At 43.5% G+C, this 11,390-nt stretch overlaps 1 protein-coding gene across 1 annotated transcript in view; it reads right to left on the bottom strand.

Moving 5' to 3' along the window:
• The window catches only part of CPSF7 (cleavage and polyadenylation specific factor 7, 59kDa), a 13,350-nt gene extending 2,898 nt beyond the window's left edge, over positions 1-10,452 (bottom strand). The window contains exons 1-6 of the mRNA XM_006899884.1: positions 10,444-10,452; positions 8,633-8,851; positions 7,732-7,835; positions 7,205-7,377; positions 4,280-4,694; positions 3,332-3,450 (exon numbers count right to left, since the gene is read on the bottom strand). Of these exons, the coding sequence (XP_006899946.1) occupies positions 3,332-3,450; positions 4,280-4,694; positions 7,205-7,377; positions 7,732-7,835; positions 8,633-8,851; positions 10,444-10,452 (1,039 nt within the window). The remainder of the gene's footprint in view (positions 1-3,331; positions 3,451-4,279; positions 4,695-7,204; positions 7,378-7,731; positions 7,836-8,632; positions 8,852-10,443) is intronic.
• Positions 10,453-11,390: the final 938 nt, after the last annotated feature.

Below are 11,390 nucleotides of genomic sequence, written 5' to 3'. Positions count from 1 at the left end.
AAAAAATATTAAGATGATAAAATATTCAACTTTATCCTAAACATTAAAAAATGTTTATAAGTCTTTTTTAAAGTGTGTGTTCTAGCATTGTTAAATTAAAAAACTGGAGACGACATTAAATTTATTCTCTAGGGTGTGGCTATATACTAAATTACGCAACCTGTATTCTACAGAATGTTGCATAGTTTAGAATAGAAAGTCCAAGACATTACATTGTTAAAAAGCAGAAGTCAGTCTGTACACATAAGAAGCATACAACTAAAGTGTTCAACACACTGCCAGGGACACAGTAAAGGCTCAATAAAATTATAGATCCATTCCATGTAGACATAAGGGACGTCCATGACATTAACTGAAACAAACACGTTGCAAAACAATGTATTATTTTGATTTTTTTAAAAAAAATTAATGTAATGAAAAAATATAGTAGAACATTTACAAAATTGTTTAGAGCAGTCTTGGTGGTGGTCCCAGCAGGAATTCTTTTTAAATATTCATTTTAAAGAAATATTTTATCTCTAGGTTGTTCAAAGAAATTTGGAGGACAGCTACTTGACCAACTGAGTGGAAGATATCTATATTTATTCTCATTTCAAAGACCTGACAAGTGTGTAAATGATTGAATAATATCACTAATATCACACACAAGCAAAATCCTGCTTACGATTATCCAGAAACAAAGAAAACGGCCAGTAGTACCAGATGGATGGATTTAGAAGAGGTTGTGGCACTAGACGTTATTGCCAATATCAGATGAATCTTGTCAGAAAGCCGAGAGTACCAGAGAAATAGCTATCTGTGTTTCACTGACTATGCAAAGGTACTTGACTGTGTAGATCACAACAAACTGTGGCTAACCTTGAGGAAAATGGTAATCCTAGAACACCTGATTGTGCTCATGTAAAACCTATATTCAGACCAGGAAGAAGAGCAAGGAAACACCATTTGGTTCAAAATCAGGAAAGAAGCGAGTCAGAGATGTGTCCTATCTCCATACCTTTTCAATCTATATGCAGAGCAGATCTTTTGGGAGGCTGGGCTTTATTAAGAGGAATGCGGCTTCAGGATTGGAAGAAGACTCATAAATAACCTACGTTATACAGATGACACAACCTTGGCTGCTGAAACCAAGGAGGACTTGAAGAGCTTGCAGCAGAAGGTCAAGGACCCTAGTCTTCAATATGGCTTGAAATTCAACATCAAGAAGACAGATTCTCACCACTGGGCCAACCATGATATATGGTGAAGAGATTTGAGGTTGTTAACAATTAGATCTTGCAATCAACACTCCTGGCACCAGCACTGGGACAATCTGCCATCAGGGACTTCTTCAAAATGTTGAAGAGCAACAATGTCAGTGCAGACACTAAGGTGCACCTAATCTTCACAATTACTTGTTATGCATCAGAGAGCTGGACAATGACTAAGGATGACAAAAGAACTGATGCCTTTGAGTTGTGGTGCTGTATAAGAGTCTTGAACATACCATGAACTGCCAAGAAAACAAGTAAGTCTGTCTTGGAGAAGGTGAAACCAAGTTTCTACTTGGAGAGTCTTGAACATACCATGAACTGCCAAGAAAACAAGTAAGTCTGTCTTGGAGAAGGTGAAACCAAGTTTCTACTTGGAGCCTAGGATTTTGAAGCTGCACCTCACACACTTTGGGCACGTGGCCAGGTGGAACTGGTCCTTGGAGAAGGACATCATGCTCTGAAGAGCGGAGAGAAAATGCAGGAGAGGAAGACCTCGGATGAAATGGATCGATACAGTAACTCGTACAATGGGGGCAGGTGTATCAGAGTCAGTGAGACTGGCTCAGAATAGGGCAGACTTCAGAGCTGTTGTAAATAGGGTCACTATGAGTGACAGGCAACTTGATGGCACATATGTTCATATGCATACATACTTATGTAACAGTAGACATATAGTTTTACAAAAATAATGCTGCCATCAACAATTAGCTCCTTAACTTGCCATTGCGTGCCCCAAGGATGAGGTTACGCCGTGAGTACCTGCACAACGTTATTCCTAAGTCAAAAGCATTAAGGACAGAAGCCAACACAGGACACAATATTTGGGGCAGGAGTCTAGCGGAGATGTCGTTTGCCAGCTTCCACTGTGTAAGGAAGTGATAGGAACTCTGTGAACTGTGAAGGTCCAGAAACACCAGGACATCAGCCCCGTTAGAGGATGGCATGCTCTTGTGCTGCAGGCACTCAAGAAATTCTTGTAGTCGGAGTCATAAAAAGGGAATGAGGTAAAGATTCTGTTCTCGCTCGTGTCAGAAGGGAGGCACTGGCAGTCAGAGGACACAGGGACTGCTTTCTTACTCTCTGAGGAGGGGATATGTGGTCGTAAGCATGTATTGCTTTTTTCATTTTAAGATGATTCACTAAAGTCAGTGAAGATATTCTGATAGGAAGAAAAAGAGAACACTGACTCTGTCTTTAACCTACTTCATGAGAACTTACAGAAAAAAAAAAGACTAAGTTCTGGGTAAAACCATGCTTTCAAAGATCGCATAGGGTATGTGTTGTTGCATGTGCTGTCAGGTGGAATGGATTCACGGAGCTGGGGACCCATTAAGTACATAAGACCAGAGAAGTACGGGGCTCTCTTGTGGCCCAGAGGGAAGAAGATGTGCTGGCAACCCCAAGGCACCCATCCCCAAACAGCTTTCTCTAAAGACGGACCTCGTTCATAGGCTCTGAAAACCACAGCAGGGTCAGCTCTGCTCCATTCCAACTTGACAACACATACAAACATTGCAGAGAAACTCAGACCCAGAAACCTCTCAAATCCTCTTTTCTTCAGAACCAATTATTTCGCAGCTTTCAGAATCATGATTTCTGGTTCTGCTCACTTAAAGCTGAGAGTTGGGCAAAAGTTATATGATGTCCAAAAGACTTGCCTTTCTAGAAAAGACTACATGGAGGTAGACCTCAGTTGCATCTAGACTCCCAGAAGTAATTCAGACTCCTGTCTAGTGAAAATGACATTCTAAAAAAATCAGTGGTCTACACGCAACATTGGACCCACCACACGGAGACTAAGGTTAAGATCTATACGAAGAAGGACTATCACTCTGCCTAAATACTGCAATCAAATGGTATCTAATCATTATCTTCTAGTCACTAAGTTGGTTTGGATGGAGAAAATAAGTACTATTATTAAACATTAAAGCTTTCCAAAAAACCCAAGAAATCAGGTCATACTGTTTTCTAAAACAGAACACTCTGGAGAATCCTAACGGTGCTCCTGTCAATGTCAACAATAAAATTATGGAGGGAATGAAGGCAAAGGGAAGGTAGCATGGGTCAATGGGAATTACCTGCACTGGCTCCCGCTACCGCTTTAGAAATGGCACTGCTGGAAATTGCTCTGTTTCGCTTCATGATCTCCTCAAATTCTGCTTCACTCACTGTAGTGGGAGGAGCGCCCGAATCTCGGCTGCAGAGATATTAACATTCCTGATTGCCCAGACCCCTTGTTATCGATGCCACATTCTACAGCACTGTTAAGACCCCTGGAGGGAGCAGGCGGTCTGCAATCAGCTTCTAACCTTGCTGGTTCAAACTCACCCCGAAAGGCCTGGGAAGAGCTCCCAAAAATAAATTTGATGAAGTAGGTCTACCTGTATCACATAGGGTATCCAAGAGTTGGAATCTACTTAATAGCATTGGGTTTGGTTTTTCAGTTACAAAACGTGTTAACTGTGCTTTATTTTATGTGTTAAATGGTTCTCAAACAGTTCCTCTGCTCTTTAAGGACAGACTTTATGTCACATATTTTTGACAGGTTGTATGTCATACACTTTAGAAATTCTACTCACTTAATGACCTCGATTTCATCAAACTTGTTAAAAAGAGATTGCAGAAGCCTACTGAATAAGATGCAAAGAAACATCAAACAAAAGCATTAACACATAGATGGTTAACTACTTCCCAAGATTCAACACTCAGTAGGTATCTCACAAGAGTAAGAAACAAGAATTTAGTGCTTACTCCCTTGGGGTGAAAATTCTTATTAACACAGTCCACTTCACTAGGGAGCTCAGCGGCAAGGAGCTGCACTGTTAAACTGAAGGCATATGGTTCGAATCTACCAGCTACTCTGGAGGAGAAAGATAGGACAGTCTCCTCATGTGTAATTCACTGTTTCTGAAAACCTGCCAGAGGGTCAGCGATGGGTCAGTTCTGCCTCAGAGATCGTTACAAAACAAGAACTAGTGCACTATATATGCTTAACTCCTGTGTGAAAGGAGGGACAGAGTTCTTACCTGCCATGGTGGTTGTACGGTGTAGAGGTTTTCATGTAAGTTTCTGGTGGAGGCCCCACAGAGGCATTTGGTGGGGGAAAGAAGGCTGGATTGAGGTGAAGGGCAGGTGGGATGGCCCCAGGGGGAGGTACAGTCAGATGAGGAGGTAATCGAGGAGGTGGGGGCATGAGATGCTGGTAGTGGATACCAGGAGGAGGAGGAGGGACCCCAAAACTTGAGGAGAGAGGTGGTGGAGGTGGGATTGGGGGTGGGGGCAGACCCATCAGGGGGAGGGCTGAAGGAGGGCGACTGAAGTAGGGCAGCACACTGGGGGGCTTATCCACACGGGCAGATGAGGGTACAAGGTTCTCAGAGGGTGTGGCCCTTCCATCAGCAGAGTCACTGGAGTCTCGGGAGTGGGCCCGTGGAGGTATTCCTAGGGGGCAAAACAGAAGTAATATTACTGCCCAGGTTTCAGTCACGGGCCAGTTCACCCTTCAGTAAGAGTCCTTTGAGATCATACTGAGGAACACAGCTAGCCTCGGAGAAAAAGTCAGTTACAGCACAGATCAAGAGACAGCAGCCCTCAGATCTTCTAGGTCAAAGTATGCTTTCCAGCCAGAATTCCAAGTACACTTTCAATATGTACTCAAAGAAGACAATTAATTCAGCCTTTTATTCAGCTAAGCGTTGAGGGGTCCTGGTAATCCATGCCAAGTGTGCTCTCTGCTGCTTGCTTAGATTCCTTGACTTGAAATCCCACCTCTCCTGATAAGAGTTCAGGGCCTCTCTCTTTAGACTGACACCACATTCTGCAGCACATGTGCAGCACGGTCACAGGTTCAGGGACTTGAGGGCACAGCAAGGAGGCGAGGCCTGAGGATGTGTGTATTAATAACACTTTCAGCCTCATCTAAAGACTGGTCACTGGAATAGGTTAGACAGACACTCCAGTATGAAGAGCAGAAGATTGGAGAGTAAGTGAGGAAGAAAGAGAACTGGAAATTAAGGCAAGGAAAGAGCTGCCTGGACAAGGAGCAGAGGGCACACAGCTGATAGCAGGGCCTCCTACGTCATAATGCCGGCCCCTCGACCCCACAAGGCATCTACTGGGGACTTGGTCGCGTGCTAGCACAGGTGTGCACAACAGGGGATCAACTGTGCCTCCATGGACGCATGGCTTCCAATTCTGCCAAGTCCTGTGATTAAACATGGTTTTGCTGACTTCAGTCTACTCTCAAGTTAATGTGGAAGATGACCAGTCAGGGCCTTGCATGCCTGGAGGTACAAAGATGCATTAGCAGGTTCAGAGTTTTAGAAATGTGTTTCTAAAACACAAGCTCTCTCATCGATCCCAACTCCTAATCAGAGGTGGCATTAATCCCCAAAACCACCTTGGTCTCGCCACTCGATGGCCAGCACCTGTCACAGCACTCTTACTCTTCACCTCCCACAGGTCTCTCAAACAAACAAAGAGGAGGTATTTATTAGGCAAGTGTGAATCTCTGAAGGTTAATCCCATTACCAGCCACCATTTGCCAGGGTTCTGTTTTGTCTCTATGGCTACAAGTCCCAAGAGGGGTAACTAGTTTTAAGCAGAGAAAGGACAAATCAGAGCCCAAATCAGTAGAAAAACATCCATGGTAACCAACACCATGTCAGATTTAGAAAGGAAACAAGGGAAAAGCAGTAGAGTGGAGACAGAAAGGCTACCCCCAGACCAATGCACAGGACACCTTAGCAGGAGACAGTGTCAAGAGGACTGAATGACAGACTCTGAGATGGAAGGGCTGTGAAAATCCAGACTGTCAAGGAAGGAAAGTACATGCCTGGAGCTCATGTTCTATCTCTCCAGATTCTCAACCTGGCGAAAGAACAGCTGGTGTTTTACAAGTCAGCTGGACAGATTGTCACCTGGGTGATACACCTGATCAATACAGGCATTACTCTTCAATGACAGAGTGGGCAGTGGAGCTGGGCTATCACCCTGCTGCATTAATAAAAAGGTGAAGGTGGTCGATTGGGTCAGACTGGGCTGCACTCTGTGAGGTCAGCACAGTTCAAGGTCTAGTCCTTCGTTTTCATAGGTTCAGAAACTCGGGTTTTATCACTTCACCTGAGGTGACTGGACCTTGGAGACTGAGTTATCCTAACCAAACTCACAAGACACTGATTCACAAACCAGAATATTTATTAATTTACAATGAGAAACGGAGTTGCCAAGCAGACTGGATGGAATACGTGTGTCAGCTGGCCAGCGTATTCTCTTCCCAGTAGGAGAGCCTAGCCGGGAAATCAAATTAGTACCAGATGGTTGCTTGGTGAGTACAATCAGAATGAAGGAGGACCATAAACTGGAGGGGTCAAGCTAAGGTAGTATGAGGAAACTTTATTAATGGGGTACATTTGCCAAGCAGCCCAAAACATTCAGCAACTGGAAAGGCGTCCCTTCCTCCAAACGAAGCTGGATAAACACTAAGTTCTTATCTCCACTTCTCTTGGAATGTTTCCTGCACACCATGCTTCCAACACACATTTATGACAAAACGACGTCACTGTTACATGACAGGTGGCTTCTTGATAATTCACAGAGATACCTATTTCCTTTGTACATGATTTCTAAATTATAATACAGAATGGCTGCAGTTAAAATTCATTTACTTTACATGATTTTTGGACTAAAATCACAGAATTTAGAGTTGATAGAGACTTAGCCACCACCTAATTCAGAAATGGCCCTACTCCGTGAAGTGACCTGTCCAAGGTTAAAGGCACAGTTGAACTCTAGTCTGGATGTACTTGACTCCACGAGCGGCATTCTTTCCTACCCATCAGCCATTCTGTTACCCATAACCACCCTCTCCTTCCCCCACAGCAAGCTGTGCCTGCACCAGACAAAACCAGCCCACAAACCTCCCCCCTTTCATACAGATGGTCTCCACGTACCCCCTCTTGGGACTCGGACGCACTCACGTTTCCGAGCCTGTGCTTCAAACTGTGACAGATTTTGCCTGGTGGCTGGCCTCACGTCCACTTTTTCACCATTTAGAACTTTCCCTGGCAGAAGTTCCAACAATTTGTGGACAGAATTCTCAGAGGCGACCACCACCTCAGCATATCTTGAGCAAGAAAAAGAAAAAGTTAATGAGATTCACTAGAAAACTGATAAAAACAAAGTGCAGAATATCTTGGTACTAATAAAATATACATTAAACTACAGCACAAAGGTGCTGCTTTGCTCTCTTCCTGCTAATGGACAATTCAAAACCAGTTTTCTTAGCTCCCGCTCTCCACCCCCATGGATGGATGTTCCAGTACATTACAGTTACATCCTTACTCTAAGATGGTTTTCCAGAACCAAGGCAGTAAACTGGGCCAGGGCAGAAAGGATAAAATGAGCATCAAAACACAGTGCAAATCTATTATCCAAATGGTTACAAAGTGAAATGAGTGTCTCAAAATTCAGACCTCACCCTTTAGACTGGCCATTTGCTCGATTCTCTGCAAATTTCAATTCCACCACATCATAGACTCCTATAGAGCGAATAACCTGGATCAGCTGCTGGTCTGTTGTCCACTGGGGCCGGCAAGATGGAAAAGGAAGAACTGTCAAGAGCTACCACCCCTCCCCCACCCCAAATGCCCCCCTAAGATCTAGTCACAACTCGGTCTCCCCCAGGAACCCAAGAGCCTAGCAAGATTTTAGTTAGCAAAGGCTTTTCTTAAAGTCCTGACTTAATGAAGAACTCCAAACCACCACCTCCTTAATCCCCATATTTAGAAATTAAGATTAAAACCTATTAACTTTGACTGCCATGTGGGCTAGCTGGTCATCAATTCCAATGATTACTGGTAGCTTTAATGATTGATCTGCTAGGCTAGATTACCCCACTGCCATAAACTTTCCCCTTGAACATATAGTTCCTAACTTGGAAAACCCACCCCCAACCCCAAGCCCCAAAACAGGTTATAACTTTTGTAGAACAACAGTCACCACCTACCCAGAGCACTAGAGCTAGCAAGGCCTTTGGTCCCCGTCACCCACCATTATCACAGGACCATCTAATGGCCACCAAGAGTTCAAGGTGTTCACTCTGAAATCTCGTCCCACAGATGACCCTGCTAGACATAAAGCCCCAGGGTCAGGGGCAGTAACAACACTGCACAAAAACCAACTACCCACTTAATCATTGTTTTCTTCAGCACAGTATGTGCTCAGCAGAACTCTTTGAGGGATCAATCCAATCTGACCCCAGGAGAAAGAAACCCAACCCCATCAGAGCATAGAACAGCCAATGTGATTCCTGAAGATGCCATCACCCCCCAGCACGTCCCATCCAGCCCACCCGTAGCCATTCTGGTTGTCCTGCTCACCCAGGAGAAGCTGCCCACATAGACGGCAGCCCGTCTGTTACGCAGTCCACTGTACGTGTAGAGAATTGCAGGAGTCTTGTTGTTGGGCTTGGGAGACGGCTCTTGGCGAACGGGCGGTGGAGGCTCAGTGCTGCTGCTTCTGTCATCGGAGGGCTGGGAAGTGGCTGTCAGTACATCATCATACAGGTCAATCTGATCTGTGTTGTTGAACTCTGGGTCCTAAGGTCGGAGGGGTAGGCAAAGGTGGGTTTGCAAACCTTTCATCTTGTTGACAAAGTTTGCTTAAAAGTAGTATGTTTAAATACTTTGTAAAACAGTGTATCATTATCCCTATCCTAATTTTAGGGGGAAAATTCCCCATTTTAAGGATATTATTATACTTATGGCTACATATACAACAGTCTTGACATTATCAGTCAGGACATCAAATCAACAGTCTTGACATTAGCAGTCAGGACATCAAAAGATGAATTACACGAAGAAAATCTGCTGCCAAGGACCGCTCTAGGGTGCCGAAGAGCAAGGATGCCAGTCTAGAGACTAAGGGGTGCCTGACTCAGACCATGGTCTTCACAATTACTTGCTATGCATCAGAGCTGGGCAACAGCCAAGGATGACAGAAGAATAATTAATGCCTTTGAGCTGTGGTGTTGGAGAAAATTTTAAACATACCATGTACTGCCATGAGAACAGATCTGTCTTGGAGTTGGCAAAACCAAGTTTTTCCTTGCATGCAAGGATTTTGAAGCTCCATCCCACATAATCTGGGAATGAGGCCAGGAAAACTAGTCCTTAGAGAAGGACATCATGCTTGAAGAGTCAAGGGACAGCACAGGTGAAGAAGATCCCAGATGAAATGGGTTGACACTATGGTAATGGGGATCAGTGTGTCAGAGTCAGTGAGACTGGCTGAGGACAAGGCAGGCTCCAGAGCTGTTGTACATAGGGTTGCTATGAGTCAGAGACAACAGCACATAATGACAACTTGCTTACATAGGTGTGTCAAAGACTATTAGTACCCTGCTATGTCTAAGGGCTTTAGCCACCTGTGAGAATGAAAGGAACATAATGATTAAGAAAGCAAACTAAGAATCAAATGCATGTTACTAAGATTATATTATGAGATGACCTATTATCAATGAGGTCACCTTCTAAAGATCAAATCCAAGACACATTAAGGGAGCTCTGGCTGCTTAGTGGTAAAGAGTTGTGCTGCTAACCCAAACACACCTTGTTCAAATCCACCAGCTGCTCTGCAGGAGAAAGATGGGCAATCACTTCTCATGTAATTTATTGAGGAATTCTGGTGGCTTAGTGGAAAAAACTGCAACGTCAACGGGAAAAAGTACATGGTTTGAACTGACTAGCTGCTCTGTGAGAGAAAGATAGGCAATCTCCTCCCATGAGATTTACTGCCTCTGAAAAGCAAAGGCAAGGTCAGCTATGGTTTAGATCAGAATCGACAGTACATTAACAACAAAAACAACATAATTAGAATAGAGTAAGTTTCCATTACACTATTTTGAAGGTCAAGAGGTGCTCACAATAAAAAGTACTGCCTTGTGACCGTTGAAGAAATCTAAAAAGCAACAGAAGGCCAAGGACTAACTTTTTTCCTTTCTGAATTGTGCAGTTAAGGGGGTCAGCTGCTGTTACACCAAGGGAGGAGACTGGCAGCTTGATTCAGTAAAGATTCAAAACCTCTAAAGTTTTACTGAATGGTTCCATTCTATCCTACAGGGTCACTGAATCAGAATCAACTCGGTTTTTTGTTCTGTAAATTTGTTCCACTTCTTAAATGACATTGAGACCTGATGCATCGCCATGACACATAAGACACATCACTGAGCAGTACTGGAGTTCAGTGGTATGTAAAAAGCAGGAAGATCTCTTGGCATTCACATCAGAAACCAGGACAAATATCCACACTCTAGGCTGTCACAGTAAGCAATTACAATATACACGTGTATCGTGGAAGGTGTACGGAAAGTAACCCTTGGCTCTTAAATATTATGTACCCACACTACTAAAATCACAAGACCTACTACTATAAAGATACCCCAATGACTTAAGGTTTCACTGCCACAGAGAAACATTTAAGGATCCAACAGGTATTTTTCTAAAGCATTCAAATAGCACTGAGTAGAGGTACTAATAATGGCAGACAGTGAATTCTTAGAAATTCAACATCTTCTGGGGAATCTATAGTTTATTACCTCATCTGAAATAAAGGCAGCGCCAAGGTAACTTGTACAATTTCCTGAAGAAGTTAGTTCCTCTAATCAAAGGCAGGACAGGTAACCTCAAGAACAATTACTACCGTTTCTAAGACTAGAGAAGAGCACATCCAAGCACTTCTCCAACAGGGTAAAAAGGGAAGCCACTGACTGGGAAAAAGTATTTGGTAATGACGTATCACATAAGAGACTTCTATCCAGAATTTATAAACTACTTGAGTACCACAACAAGATAAAGGTAAATAATCCAATAGAAAAATGGGCCCAGGAATATGAACTTCATCTAAGAAGACATTGAGATGACTAACAAGCATATGAAGAAATGTTCAAAATCCCTAGCTCTAAGAGAGATGCAAATTAAAACAACTATATCATCTCACCCCAGTCAGAACAGCAAAATTTAAGAGAACAGCAAGCAACAAATGCTGGCAAGGTTGTGGAGAAACTGGAACCTTTATTCACTGTTGGTGGGAGTGTAAAATGGTGCAATCACTGTGGAAGGCGGTATGGCGCTTTCTCAA

This window comes from Elephantulus edwardii, unplaced genomic scaffold (assembly GCF_000299155.1).
Source record: "Elephantulus edwardii isolate Elephantulus edwardi_28Jun2011 unplaced genomic scaffold, EleEdw1.0 scaffold00268, whole genome shotgun sequence".
Lineage (NCBI taxonomy): Eukaryota > Metazoa > Chordata > Mammalia > Macroscelidea > Macroscelididae > Elephantulus > Elephantulus edwardii.
Note: the sequence above shows the minus strand (reverse complement) of the source record. Positions and strands in the feature narration are given on the sequence as shown.